The sequence below is a fragment of the Carcharhinus amblyrhynchos genome, chromosome 24, assembly GCF_965287045.1.
Source record: "Carcharhinus amblyrhynchos chromosome 24, sCarAmb.v2.hapA, whole genome shotgun sequence".
Taxonomy (NCBI): Eukaryota; Metazoa; Chordata; class Chondrichthyes; order Carcharhiniformes; family Carcharhinidae; genus Carcharhinus; species Carcharhinus amblyrhynchos.
In genome coordinates, this window is record NC_137347.1 from 43,001,361 (window position 1) to 43,017,160 (window position 15,800).

The 15,800-nt window shown below is 43.9% G+C and overlaps 1 protein-coding gene across 8 annotated transcripts in view; it reads right to left on the reverse strand.

The window, feature by feature from the left end:
- The window catches only part of yrk (Yes-related kinase), a 294,154-nt gene that overhangs the window by 51,171 nt on the left and 227,183 nt on the right, over positions 1-15,800 (reverse strand). For all 8 annotated transcript variants that reach the window (XM_080211587.1, XM_080211585.1, XM_080211586.1 and 5 more), the window contains one exon: positions 5,493-5,753. In XM_080211587.1, the coding sequence (XP_080067713.1) occupies positions 5,493-5,742 (250 nt within the window). In that variant the 5' untranslated portion in view covers positions 5,743-5,753. The remainder of the gene's footprint in view (positions 1-5,492; positions 5,754-15,800) is intronic.

A 15,800-nucleotide genomic window follows, 5' to 3' on the forward strand; every position in this document is an offset into this window, starting at 1 on the left:
TGGTCAAGGCGTATGGTGTACTGGCCTTCATAAATCGAGGGATTGAGTTTAGGAGTCGGGAGGTAATGCTGCAACTTTATAAGACCCTTGTCAGGCCTCATTTGGAGTACTGTGCGCAGTTCTGGTCGCCTCACTATAGGAAAGACATAGAAGCTATTGAAAGGGTACAGAGGAGATTTACAAGGATGTTGCCTGGACTGGGAGGCATGCCTTATGAAGTTAGGTTGAGGGAACTGGGTCTCTTTTCCCTGGAGAGACGTAGGTTGAGAGGCGACCTGATAGAGGATTATAAAATGTTGAGAGGAATAGATAGGGTGGACTCTCAGAGGCTATTTCCCCGGGTTGAAATGGTCGCTACGAGAGGACACAGGTTTAAGGTGCGGGGAGGAAAGTACAGAAGTGATGTTAGGGGTAAGTTTTTCACTCAGAGGGTGGTGAGTGAATGGAATCGGCTGCCGTCAGTGGTGGTGGAGGCGAACTCGCTGGGGTCTTTTAAAAGACTTCTGGATGAGTATATGGGGTTTTATGGGATTGGGGGTTATAGATAGGTGTTGATGTGATCGGCGCAACTCGTGGGCCGAAGGGCCTGTTTGTGCTGTAGTGTTCTATGTTCTATGTTCTAAAAGACAAAAAACTGTACCCGCCTCTACTACTACCTCTGACAGCTTGTTCCAGACACTCACCACCCTCCTCCTGAAAAAAATTGGTCCTCCGGACACTTTTGTATCTCTCCCCTTTCACCTTAAACCTATGCCCTCTAGTTTTAGCCTCTCCTACCATTGGGAAAAGATATTGACTATCTAGCTGATCTATGTTCCTCATTATTTTATAGACCTCTATAAGGTCACCCCTCAGCCTTCTGTGCTCCAGAGAAAAAAGACCCAGTCTATCCAACCTCTCCTCATAACTCAAGCCATCAAGTCCCAGTAGCATCCTAGTAAATCTTTTCTGCACTCTTTTAAATTTAATAATATCCTTTCTATCATAGGGTGACCAGAACCGTACACAGTATTCCAAGTGTGACCTTACCAATGTCTTGTACAACTTCAACAAGACATTCCAATTCCTGTATTCAGTGTTCTTACGAATGAAACCAAGCATGCCAAATGCCTTCTTCACCACTCTGTCCACCTGTGACTCCAGTTTCAAGGAGCTATGAACATGTACCCCTAGATCACTTTGTTCTGTAACTCTTCCCAACACCCTACCATCAACTGAGTAAATCCTACCCTGGTTTGATCTACCAAAATGCATCACCTCACATTTATCTAAATTAAACTCCATCTGCCATTCGTCAACTCATTGGCCCATTTGATCAAGGTACTGTTGCAATCGGAGATAACATTTTTCACGATCCACTACGCCACCAATCTTGGTGTCATCTGCAAACTTACTAACCTTGCCCCCTATATGTCCTCTGTCATCAAGCCAATTTTGTATCCATTTGGCTATCTCACTGTGAGATTTAACCTTATGCAACAATCTACCATGCGGTACCTTGTCAAGGGCCTTGCTAAAGTCCATACAGACAACATCAACTGCAAAGCCCTCATCTACCTTAGTCATGAGGAGAAATAGCATCTAGTGCAGCTTCTCGTAGCAATGGGAGAGTTGACCTGGTTTAAATGTAAAGGTTATTTATTAGTGTTATAAAACAACTTACATTAACAGTGCAATGAAGTTATTGTGAAAATCCCCTAGTCACCACACTCCGGCGCCAGTTCGGGTACACAGAGGGAGAATTTAGTGTGGCCAATGCACCCTAACCAGCATATCTTTCAGACTGTGGGAGGAAACTGGAGCATCCGGAGGAAACCCACGCAGACATGGGGAGAAGGTGCAACCTCCACCCCGTCACCCAAGCTGGGAATCAAACCTGGATCCCTGGCACCGTGAGGCGTCAGTTTAACAGAGGGTCTTAAAGAGGCATGGAGAGGCTGGGGGACGAGGATTCAAGTATGAAGAATGGTATTGCCCCAACTGCTGATAGACAGGGCAACTGAGAGTTTTGGGAGTAGGGTTTGGGATGGGTTCGAAAAGGAGGGAGGGTGACTCAGTGTAAAGAGAGGAATGAGAATTTGAATTTTGAGGCTTTGACTATCAGATTTGTAGCCCAGCAGGCTGGTGGTTTTGTATGATCAGAGCTTTACTGACAGTGGACTGTGGGGAAAGTGTTGAAATAGTCAGGACCATAGGAGGCAGAGGACGAGATGAAGGTTCAGCGCCAGGTCATCTGTCCCTACCTCTAACTGAGCACATCTACCCCGTGGCAGGAGGCAGTGACATGTGATGGAGCCAGAGAAACTAAGACAGCAGGATTTGCATTTATATAGCACCTTCCATGATGTCAGGACATCCCACAGCACCTGACAGCCAACAAAGTATTTTTGAAATGCTACTGTTGTGATGGAGGAGATGCAGCATGAATTTGTGCACAGCAAGATCCAACAGTAGCTATGTGATAAAGACAAGGTACGGTGTCTTGGCGTTTATTGGTAGGGGGATTGAATTTAGGAGTCGCAGTGTAATGTTGCAACTGTACACTACTCTAGTGCGGCCGCACTTGGAGTACTGTGTGCAGTTCTGGTCCCCGCATTACAAGAAGGATGTGGAGGCGTTGGAGAGGGTGCAGAGGAGGTTTACTAGGATGTTGCCTGGTATGGTGGGGAGGTCCTATGAGGAGAGACTGAGGGATCTAGGGTTGTTTTCGTTGGGAAGAAGGCGGCTAAGAGGGGATCTTATTGAAACATATAAGATGATTAGGGGTTTAGATAGGGTGGATAGTGATAGCCTTTTTCCTCGGATGGAGAAAGCTAGCACGAGGGGGCATGACTTTAAATTAAGGGGGGGTAGCTACAGGACGGATGTCAGGGGTAGGTTCTTTACCCAGCGGGTGGTGAGGGATTGGAATGCCCTGCCTGCTGCAGTTGTAGATGCGTCTAGTTTGGGGGCGTTTAAGAGATCTCTGGATAGGTTTATGGACGAAAAGGGATTGGTATAGGCTAGTGGGTCATTGTTTTTGTAACTGGTCGGCGCAACATCGTGGGCCGAAGGGCCTGTTCTGCGCTGTAATGTTCTATGTTCTATGTTCTATGTTCTATGTTCTATTTATTTATGCAGTTGATTGATGGATGAATATTGGTCAGGACATTGGGGATAATTCACCTGCGCTTCTCAAGATTTATCCTGTAAAAGTGAGGGGGTTTGACCAAAGTGTCAAAGATAAAAAGACAAAGGGGGTGTAAATTTGGTGATTAAGGTTGAGAATAATGTCCAGAATACGTTAATATTCACCCAAAAGCGCAGACAGGGCCTCAGTTCATTATCTTATCTAAAGGATAAAATAATGAACTGGGTGACATGGTGGCACAGTCATCAGCACTGCTGCCTCACAGTGCCAGGGACCTGGGTTCAATTCCGGCCTCTGGTCAATGTCTGTGCACATTTTCCCCGTGTCTGCATGGATTTCCTCCGGGTACTCCATTTTCCTCCCACAGTCCAAAGATGTGTGGGTTAGGTGGATTGCCCACGTTAAATTGATCCTTAGTCTCAGGGGATTAAAGGGTTAATATGTGGAGTTGTGGGAGTGGGGCCTGGGTGGGTTGGTGTAGGATTGATGGGCTGAACGGTCTCCTTCTGTACTGCAGGGTTCTATGTTTCTATGACAGTGCAGCACTCCTTCAGTGTTGCACCAAGGTGTTGGCCTGGAGTTTTGTGCTGGAGTTTCTGGGTGAGACTTGAACCCATAATCTCCTGTCTCAAAAAGGTAAAAATATCCTGAGTCACAGCCGACGCAGGGAATTAGAAGATTAGCTTGGGGCTGAAGAGAATGCTGAGGTTTGAACTGGCTGGTTTGACCAATGGAAGGGACTGGAATGGGTGCAAAGGGACAGAGAGATAATCTTTCCGACATTCCACAAGTTTAGCTGGGAGAAATTTCAGCTCTTGAAAGCTGGGATGCTGGACAAAAAGACGGACAACACGGAGGGCTGGAGGGAGGTGGTGATGAGGTGGAGTTGGTAATGTCCACATATGGAAGCTGAGTGAAATCAGGGATTATGCGGAAAAGGCAGGAGAATGGGGAGAAGAAAAATATCAGCCGTGATTGAATGGCGAAGCAGACTCGATGGGCCGAGTGGCCTCATTCTGCTCCAATGGTCTTAAATCTGTAATTGTTGTCACTTAGAAGAAAGTGAGGAACAGAATGGAATCAGATCAGGGTCAATTCTAGGATTAACAGTACGGATCTGTGTGAGGAGCTGTTGCTGTGGCTCTGGTTTGATGAGCAAGAATGAAAAGGTCAATGTGAAAGTGTTGGTTGGGAAACGAAGGAATGGAATTCTGAAGCTCCGTCTCGGCAGAGAGATCAAGAAAAATAGAGGGATCACAGGTATCATTTTTAGAGCAATTTCACAAGGAAATAACAGATACAGGAGCTCGAGAGGAGAGGGAGGTTTCAGATAGAGTTGGTTGTTTATAAGGACAGATGGATACAGAATAAGGAGGAGGAGGAATCAATGTGCAGGAAATCAGGGCAGCATTTCTGTCTCATCCTGACCTGAGTGGGAATGTCCGACACAGGTCTCCATCACCCCCTCATTTCTGTGGGTTTGGCTGGCAGGATCTAGTTAGACCCAGTCTGCTAAATGATGCTTGTAAATGAGGCTCATTTCCCTCACAAAACCCAGAAGCAGAACTGAAGGTGCCATATTAAAATGCTGATTGAAAGATCAGTTGCTATGTGACTATGAGATATGCCAGTGACAGAGTATTAGCACCTCACACAGAGGCCTTGACAACTTTGACCTGTGACATCTCCCCGTCTCTCTCTTCCCCAACCGGAGCAGCAAGCTGTCAGATCCTCGGGCTTTGTGCCCCAGCTGTGTGAGAATTGGTATGGAGATCGCCCCCTAAGATCTGGGGAGAGCGAAGACAAGGCCAGGTAGGCAAGTCCCCACGGAAGCTCAGCAAGAACTGCCTGGGAGCTGCATCTCAAAATAATTTCTGATCCACAACCAGACCCAGCTAAAGGAAAAATAATCATCCGTTCATTAGATTGAAACTGATAATAAAGAGGGAAATTGGGAGCTAAGCACAATTATCAGAAAGACGTTATTAAGGCTGATGAAGGAAAGCGATTTAATAGTTAGCACTTGTCTCTTTTAAGTTTACTCCCACCAAAACAATTCAGAATTGTGTGATGGCCTTTACTATTGCACTGTGAATTCTAAAGCTCGTATAAAACAGAACAATGACAATTCTTCTAACAAGCAAGAATTTCCTTTCTCTCTCCAATGATTGTCCAGTTTCCCTTAATCACCAACAGTTTAACTATAAAAGGTACTGGTACCTCTTACCCAATTATTATTGAGAACACATTCTGCTGGTGAAAGGTATTCCAATCTTTAACTTCCCGGCCCCCTTTTTTTTGAAGGCCTGGCCTACAACATTTATTTTGATGGGGAATGAGATTGATGAGCAAAGTATCTAACCTGGCATCCCTCCACTTCTGGTTGGAAGTGAGCCGGTCGGGTAGCCAATGGAGCCACCGAACGGAGTCAGTGCTGTGTTTGTGTTGTCATGGTAACTGTTAAAGTCAGGGATCCTTGTAAAGGCTGTAGGCTGGGGCTGATTGGTGGGGTCCGGTCCATAGCGTGGGTTCGTGTTTTGATTAAAGAAGCCGTCCCCATCTTCGGCTTGGGATTTTGTCGATGCCTTCTCTTTGCAATGCACGCAGCCCATTATCTGGAAATCTGTTAATAGGAAGAAAAGTCATTCATATTAGATTTCAGAATTTGACATGTCAGGCAATTCATTTACCTGCCCTTGCTCGGGGCCGTAACTGATACAAGAACATAAGAAGATAAGAAATAGGAGCAGGAGTAGGCCATCTAGCCCTTCGAGCCTGCCCCGCCATTCAATAAGATCATGGCTGATCTGAAGTGGATCAGTTCCACTTTCCCGCCCTCTCCCCATAACCCTTAATTCCCTTGTCTATCAGAAACCTATCTACCCGTGACTTAAATATATTTAGTGAGGTAGCCTCCACCGCTTCAACGGGCAGAGAATTCCAGAGATTCACCACCCTTTGAGTGAAGAAGTTCCTCCTCAACTCCAATCTAAACTGTCCCCCCACTCCCCCTATCTCGAAGCTGTGCCCTCTAGTCCTGCTGTCCTTTCTAAGCGGGAAGAATCTCTCTACCTCTACCCTATCCATCCCCTTCATTATCTTATACGTCACTATAAGATCCCCCCTCATCCTTCTAAACTCCAACGAGTACAGACCCAGTCTATTTAGACTGGGATTGATCTGTATTTTTGAATATCTTGTGGTTTATTCCTGCTGTGAGGAAACTCCTTGTGGTTTGCGGACGGGGTTGGTTTAGCTCAGTTGGCTGGATAGTTGGTTAGTGAGGCAAAGTGACACCTCGTACCGGCTAAGCCTAATCATGAAGGACCCATTTTATCAACCTTGCCCCTCGCCTGAGATCCTGAGATTATATCACCACCAGTTAACTCTTCCCCTCAAAGGGAAGAGCAACCTATGGTTGCCTGGCACCATTTCACCTTCACCATCAGGCCATAGCACAGGTAAGTTGTGGACAGTTTAATGAATGGCTCTATAATCCAGGACTGGATAAACGCAGATATCTCAGAGGTTATGGCACTGGAGGAGATTAAAGATCGAGGGAAGGGTAAAGATATCAACTCTACTTTCCCTCGAAAAAGTAATACTCAGGGAGACAGGAAGTGGATCCCCTAATCTACTTTCAACCACTGGTTTCCCAGCCAATTCAAATTTCCTCTTATTCTGTGTGAACTGTGATGTACACAGAATGCGTTCTATTCCAATTTCTTGTCCAACTATTTTATTGTAAATAGGTTGCTGTTTACATTGCTCTAGACAGAGAAACGTGCTTTCACACTAATATTTACACTCTGTGAATTCTAAAGCTCATTTTGGGAACAATGTTTTCAGCATTTTCTTTCTTTCAAATCTATTAATGTTGCATTTTGAGAATTGTGAATAAAAAGTGCTACATGGTATGAATCTACCCTGGACAACACTTTACAATCTACAACTAGGAAACAGAATCGTCTTCTTCCCAAAGTCAGCAATCTATTTTCATTTCATTAAACTGAAGTGATAGCTTCAGCTGAAGAGCAGATTGAACTGTATGGTAAGGAGGGAGATTGCACAAACATCTTATATTACATTCATTGAGGAAACCAATGCAGAACGAGAAATGAATGATTTGCCGATAACTTTGAGTGCTGTCACAGGGACTGAAATATTCTGACAGAATCATAATGCTGTGCATCCAAGATTTGAAAATCAAAGTGCAAAGTCACCACGTTGCCCTGGGGGTTTTTTCCCCTCCCAGTTCAAGGTTTCCGGCCACCTTGCAGTTCTTCTCATCTAGAGGAAGTGTGGGACGTTCTGGGTGGTTTACTCATGGGCAAAGGGAGTGTATTTCCAGCACAGCAGTGTCAGTGATACCGCACCATCAGCTGGCTGAAAATAAACCTCTTTGTTCCCCTTAAACTTCCACCTAATTCGCTTCACCCAAAACTGACAAGAGACACATTTATGCCAGGCAGACTGATCAAGAGTGAGTTGTTGCGAGTGGATGGCCCAGGGGTGGGGGAGGTTGTGTGGATGGGGGAGGGTTTGTGGAGAGGTGGATGTGTGAAGGGTGCGGAATGGGTGGCAGGAGAGTTTGTGGAGGGTTCGCCATATACAAGAGCTGAGGGTCATAAGACCATTAGACATAGGAGCAGAATTAGGCCACTCGGCCCATTGAGTCTGCTCCGTCAGTCAATCATGGCTGATATTTTTCTCATCCCGTTCTCCTGCCTTTTTCCCATCACCCCTGATCTCCTTATTAATCCACAACCTATCTCTGTCTTAACCACACTTAATGACCCGACCTCCACAGCCTTCTGCAACAAAGATTCCACAAATTTACCACTCGCTGGCTGAAGAAATTCCTCCTCGTCTGTTTTAAAGAATGGTCCCTTAAGTCCGAGGTTCTGCCCTCTGGTTCTAGTTTTTCCTACCAGTGGAAACATCCTCTCCACATCCACTCTATCCAGGCCTCACAATATCCTGTAAGTTTCTATGAGATCCCCCTCATCCTTCTAAACTCCAACGAGTACAGACCCAGGAGTCCTCAACTGTTCCAAATCGATCATTGCGTGAAGGATAAATGATAAAATTGATGTGTAAGAGACCATTAATATCACTCTTATTCACTAACTCAAGAGTGGGTTCTACTTCAGAGACCTGAGCTTGAATCAGGATTGAGGCTCCCAGTGTAGCTTGGAGGAAGTGCCTGACTGTCAGCAATGCTGCCTTGTTGATAAGACATTAAACCCAAGTCCCTGTCTAACTTCTCAGGTGGAAATTCGTTCAAAGAGGTTGAGGGGAAGTCTCTATATTTACCCCTCAGTCAACAATCAAATTACTGGCCTTTATCACATTGCTGCTTCAAATCATCAAATCCCCACAGTGCAGAAAGAATCCATTCAGCCCATCGAGTCTGCACCGACAATGAGCCCTATCCCTGTAACCCCATCTATTTACCCTGTTAATCCCCCTGACACTAATGGACAATTTAGCATGGCCAATCCATTTAACCCACACTTCTTTGGACTGTGGGAGGAAACCGGAGCATCTGGAGGAGACCCATGCAGACACGGGAAGAACATGCAGACTCCACACGGACAGTGACCCAAGCCAAGAATCAAACCCGGGTCCCTGGCGCTGTGAGGCAGCAGCACTAACCACTGTGCTGCCCGTGGGAGTTTGCTGTGCAAAATTTGGCTACACCAATGACTTTGGAGGGTTACAATGTGGAAATCTCTGCCACAAACCAGTGTTAAGCAGAATCTGTAAGACTTTCAAAAGGAATTGGATAATTACTTGAAAAGAGTACTTAAGAATAAGGTTGCAGTGTGAGTGTAGTCTGGATGGTATAGGAAGGATATACTGGCACTGGAGGAGTGACGAGTAGATTCACTAGGTTGATGTTCGCTTATGAGGAGAGTTTAGGTAGATTGGGGCTATACTCATTGGAATTCAGAAGAATGAGGGGAGATCTTATAGAAACATATAGGATTATGAAGGGAATCGATAAGATAGAAGCAGGGAAGTTGTTTCCACTGGCGGGTGAAACTAGAACGGCCTCAAAATAAGGGGAAGCAGCCTGAGGAGGAACTTCTTCACACCAAGGGTTGTGAATCTGTGGAGTTCCCTGCCCAGTGAAGCAGTTGAGGCTCCCTCATTGAATATTTTTAAGGCAAAGATACACAATTTTTTTAACAGTAAAGGAATTAAGGGTTCTGGTGAGCAGGCGGGTAAGTGGAGCTGAGTCTACGAAAAGATCAGCCATGATCTTATTGAATAGCAGCAGGCTGGAGGGGCCAGATGGCCTATTCCTGCTCCTAGTTGTTATGTCCTTATATATATGGATTAATATATGATGGTATGCTTGATGGAACTATTGATTCAATGGCCTCAATGACGTCAATGCTGTTAAGATTCTACAATTCTCCTGAGAGAGTTTGGTTCACTGTACAGAACTTGGATAGAGTTCATAGAATCATAGATCCCTTACAGTACACAAGGAGGGCATTTGGCCCATTGAGTCTCTACCAACCACAATCCCACCCAAGCCCTATTTCCATAACCCCACTCATTTACCCTGCTAATTCCCCCGATACTAGGGTCAATTTGCTGTGGCCATTCCACCTAACCCGCACATCGTTGGACTGTGGGAGGAAACTGGAGTATGGGGAGAATGTATAAAATCCACACAGACAGTGACCGAGGCTGAAATTGAACCCGGGTCCCTGGCATTGTGAGGCAGCATTGCTAACCACTGTGCCATCCCAGAGCTCTCCTTCTGTCACTGTTGATCATACTGCACATTATTGTCCGATGATGCAGTTACTCTGCACTGATATAGATCTGGAAAATGAAGATAAAAAGATGAGAGGAAGCAGAAATGTTGAAGTTCCATACTGCCTGCACAGTGATCACAAGGCGAGAACACATGAGCAACAGGCTGATGGCATTTTCTATATTAAAAATTCACCAGCAATGAAAGAAAATAAGTGATAATCGATACTTTTATTTGTGAGGTGGTGTGCTGCCAACACAGCAGAACCATCGTGCAGTAAATAAAACTGGAAATTTGCGTTCCTGTTGAATTAATATTGGAAGTATTTCGATGCTGCTCTTTCCATCGGCAAAGATTGTATGATTGTAAACGTGTGCTCTCTCTCTCTCTGACCCCGGCATTTCTCCACTTGAACCTCTCAATCGCAGCAACATTTCAAACACAAACTGCGAGAGTTTGTGCTTGATTAACACAAACTGTCTGAGGGAGAGGCGAGTCCGGAGACTCATTCTGGTTTAATTTTTACACCTTGAGGAATCACATTTCGGCTTTAAATTAGTTCGCCAAAATATTAAACAGAACAATGCAACTGGAAACTGTTATTTAGATTCATATCAACAAATCATGATAAACTATTCAATATAATTGAAACCAGTGTTCCGGGATGTGTAGGTTAAAGAGGTTAGTGGGATAAATATGTGGGGTTGGGGGATAGGGCCTGGGTGGGATTGTAGTTGGTGCAGACTCAATGGGCCAAATGGCCTCCTTCTATATTGTAGGGTTCCTATGATTTCCATAGTAAACGGTGTAAAGAGCTGAGTAAAAAATCCATGTCCTATTCACCCTAACTTTAGACAATTCAAATTCACATTCATTCTGAAAATAAATTGTCCATTGTCAATATTTATACTAAAGTTTCAAGTTAAAATACAATGAAACACAGTAGGATTGGCATTATTTTGTCAACACCATCAAATTCAAATCTTATAGGTTATTAGTAGCTGAGATTACTCGAGAGAATAGCTTTAAGGTGTGAGGGGCAAGGTTTAAAGGAGATGTACTGGGCAGATTTTTTACACAGAGAGTAGTGGGTGTCTGGAACTTATTGCCGGGGGAGATCGTGGAAGCGGATATGGTAATGGCTTTTAAAGGGGCGTCTTGACAAGTACATGAATAGGATGGGAATAGAGGGATATGGTCCCCAGAAGAATAGGGGGTTTTAGTTAAGTCATGCAGCATGGTCAGTGCAGGCTTAGAGAATCTTCCTGTGCTGTAACTCTCTTTGTTCTTTTCTTTGTTCTTTGAGTAAGTGCAAGCAACTTGTCTGGCAGTTATGGTTACAGTTAGTCTGGTCATTGACCACAAACCTGTTATTAAATGTCCACATGTGGTACACAGGTTATTAACAATGAACTGGATAACACAAGTAACAATGTCCAGAGTATTAGAAGCACTAAACATTGAGACCATGAAAGGAAACCCCGTTAATCCAGCCACTTTCCTTCCAGACACTGAATGTTACGATGCGGAGATTGTTCCCCTTTCGAAACAGAACACCTAATCCCCCAAAAAGGAATATCTCTGCAGTTAGGAAGGCAAATGCAATGTTGGCATTCATGTCGAGAGGGCTAGAATACAACAGCAGGGATGTACTTCTGAGGCTGTATAAGGCTCTGGTCAGACTCCATTTGAAGTATTGTGAGCAATTTTGGGCCCCATATCTAAGGAAGGATGTGCTGGCCTTGGAAAGGGTCCAGAGGATGTTCACAAGAATTATTCCTGGAATGAAGAGCTTGTCGTATGAGGAACGGTTGAGGACTGTGGGTCTGTACTCGTTGAAGTTTAGAAGGATGAGGGGGGACCTCATTAAAACTTACTGGATACTGTGAGGCCTGTGTAGAGTGAACGTAGAGAGGATGTTTCCATTAGTAGGAAAAACTAGAACCAGAGAGCACAACCTCAGGCTATAGGAATGATCCTTTAAAACAGAGATGAGGAGGAATTTCTTCTACCAAAGAGTAGTGAAATCTGTGGGAGTCTTTGTCACAGAAGGCGTGGAGGCTATGCCATTGAGTGTCTTTAAGACAGAAATAGATAGGTTGTTAATTAATAAGGGGATCAGGGGTTATGGGGAAAAGGCAGGAGAACGGGGATGAGAAAAATATTAGCAATGATTGAATGGGCCGAGTGGCCTAATTTTGCTCCTATGTCCTATTACAGTGAAGACTCAGAACATCCAGCGATCACATTTTAAACCACAGGAAATTCATTGATCAATCTCTTGATAAAGTTCTCAGAAGGAACGAAGAAATAAACTCAGAATATTTCAGCCTAAGACAAAACGTAGTGTAAATCTAAAACTAGGTTTTGCTCCTTTTGATGTCAGGGTAAATTACAAATTAAAAACTTTTAAAGACATACCACTGTTTCTTCAGCATTGTCATTTTGCACTACTGTCCTCCACACTCAGTGCAGTAAATAAACTCTGGTTGTTAGAAAGTATTTGTGTGTTTGCTGCGATACATCTGTTGCAGAGTTCAGATTATCCTTGCATTATGACTCAGTACTGTATACATTCGGTTTTATGCTGTGCCATCTGATTGAATGTAAATTCTTTCATCTCCCACTTTGAGAAAAGTGATTCACACTTGTAAAAAGCAACAGGTATATCACATGGTTTACTGAGGTTTAGACCTCTCCAGATTCACATCAGTACAAATAGGCCAAATAAAAAAATAAATTTCTTATTTGAAATACGCAAAATAAAATTTCTTGAATAGTTCATGTTATTTCCAATAAGAACTTGTGGAGCATTTGGGATTTTGGGAGAGAACTGTTGTAATCCTTTGGATAATAATCACATCAAAATTGAATTTTCTGTTTAATGTCATTTATCAACTGTATCATTTCATATTTATTGGACATTTTTCTTCCATTCTTTCCAGAAGATACTGACTCTTGCAATTGTACATTCTGCAAGTGATTGCATTTAATTTCGGAATCTAACCTGATGCCTACTCACGTACACATTCCAGCAGAGATGAACCATAATGAAGGGTCGAGACAGAATAGATTGGAAGAAACTGTTCCCATTGATGAAAAGGTTTAGAAGCAGGAGACAGAAGGTAATTGGCAAAAGAACCAGACATAACACAAAAAAGAAGTGCTTTATGGAGAGAATGGATAGGAGCTGGAATGCACAGTCTTAGATTGTGGTGCAGACAGATTCAACTGAAGCTTTCAAAAAGGGATTGGAGAATTATCTGAAGAAAAAAAGGACAATTGTAAGGCATTGGGGATTATGTTTTTTTGTGTGGTTCGGTCTGGACAGGGGATTTAGGGATTGTCTATTCCCCAAAGTTTGCTGCTGGAGTCTGTAGTTTCTCAAAACCATTACTCTTTATTTACAGCAAGTGTTTACACATTTGAACCTCCACCTGGAGTTTCTCCTGCTTTCAATCATATGATCTGACATCATTACATCAGCATTATGTATGCTTCTGATGTTAACCCTTAACTCGACACCTTCCCCCAAATCTTCATCTCTATCATTTTTCTATCCTCCTAGATCTCAGACTTCACTGGGTTAATTTCTGAGATGTCTTGACCAATTTCCCTGATCTTGATCTCAGTTTGACGTCGAGGATATCCCCTACTCTCCATTCTGTCAGTGGGAGAGTGTTCTTTCCTTGGGTGGCTGGATCTGAGCGGTTGGCCCAAGGGTAATATTTTCTGGCTTCTCCCACTAGCAGGACCTTGTGTTCCCACTGAAGTGAACAGGGATTTGAATGGATCACTGCAACTGACGTGGGAAAACCCACCACAGCCAGAAACTCTCGGCACAAGTTTCTATTGGCTTTCTCTCCAAGGATGTTAAGACTCCTCCTGTCTCGGTATTATACAAACTTCGTTTTGAAGACTTTTCAATGAATGTGCCTTCCTTCTAGGGGGCTCGGACACGTACTCACTCCCCAGGATTCAGCACTGAGAAATTCATGTGCTTTATGTCTGTGAATAAAGTTCAAGCCTAATTACTTCTCTGTTCTTCCTCATGCTGTTTTACCCTCTTGTGGCCATTTGGTAGCGATGTTGGGTTTGTGTTTTTGTTTCTTGCTGTTTACCGCACAAGCACAGCAGTTAAAAATCATTTCTTTGATAAAGCAAGTAATCCCCGGCCACCAGACTAACTGTGGCTCTTGAAGGATATTTTGTTATTCCGGGATGACCCTAATTGAAGTTTTTGAAGAATATCAAGCTAAATTTCTCTCGGTATTGTCTCACTGAAGATGAGTAAATCATTGATAACTGTGAGATTGCACTGTTTAAAGCACTGTGATAGTATTGAATTAATGGGGATATAGTTATGCTATCCTTCCAGACAATATTCTCAGATTTGGAGACATTTTTCATCTCGTTGCTGAGTGTGTTTTATTTCCTGCAACATTTGTGCAGCAGCTGCTAAGTGCTGAATGATTAAGGGTGGGACATACTTCACCATCCCAAATGAAGTTTCAAACGTTAACCAGATGTAAAAGCAAAATGCTGTGGATACTGGAAATCTTAAATAACAGCAGAAAAGAATGGAAATACTCAACAGTCCTGGTAGCATGTGGGAGAGAGAAATTGAGTGAACAGACTGGATTTAATGTAGGCAGAGCCTTCCCTCATGCCAATCCCACTACCCCCCCTCAACAAGTTGTCTCCTGTGGGTCGTAGATCACAGATGGTGGAATGGATGGGGGTCAGAGGGTAGGCTGGTCCTCAGCAAGGAAGGAGGTGACTCTCAGTGACCTCCCGGGCTCGGTTTCAGATGTTGGACCCCTCAGGCAGTGAGGCATCGAGTGACCTTTGATTAAGTGTTCCCCTCTCACAAAAGTGCTTGCTTGGAATTCTCCCCGCATGATAAGGCTCCTATCCGTTGTTGGATTAATCCATTAATTGCCCTCGGAGTAGGTGGCAGAATGGGAAGGCCATCCATACCTCTTCCTGTCATGAAGGCGCCTGCCCCCCATCACCAAATGAAATGTCTGTGCTGAGGGAGACACTGAATTGCGGCCAATGTTCCAGATCAAACTTTCATCAGAACTGGAGAAAGATGCAGATGTAACAGGTTTTAATCAAATACAGAAGCAGGGAAAATGTAGAGGAAAGAGCAAAAGGGAAAGGTTGTAATAGGTTGAAAGACAGGAGAGATTAAATGACAAAAGATGATGGTGTGAGGAAAGAGAGAGTGGTAACGAAACAAATAAAGTTTATTAGTGTCACAAGTAGGCTACATTAACACTGCAATTAGGGTACTGTGAAAATCCCCAAGTCACCACACTCCAGCGCCTGTTCGGGTGCACTGAGGGAGAATTTAGCTAATGCATCTGACCAGCACGGCTTTTGGACTGTGGGAGGAAACCCACGCAGACACAGGGAGATCATGCAAACTCCGCACAGACAGTGACCCAAGCCGGGAATCGAAACCAGGAGCACTGTGAGGCAGCACTGCTAAACACTGTGCCACCGTGCCATCCTAAAGAAACAAAAGCTGCGTCTAAAGAAGCTGAAAAGGACAAAAGCAGAATCATTACCAGAAGCTGCTGCTAAATGATGAGAGGTTAGAAACCTGAAACATTCTCTGATTTGCTGAGTATTTCCTGCATTTTGTTTTGAAGCAGTTGCTTTCTTATGGAACTTAGAAGATTTTATAATTTTGTGATCTATTTATCTGTAGTTCTGCAAGTTCCGCATTTTGGATAGTGTAAAGCTGCTAATGTTTGTCTAATTATGGCCTGAGGCGACTTTTGTGCTGTCTACAACGCTTCACACTTCTATGTGACAGTAACTGTTTTTTTTCTACCCATTAGCTTTGAACTCTTGACCTCTTCCTGTCCTCTGCCAATTTCTTTC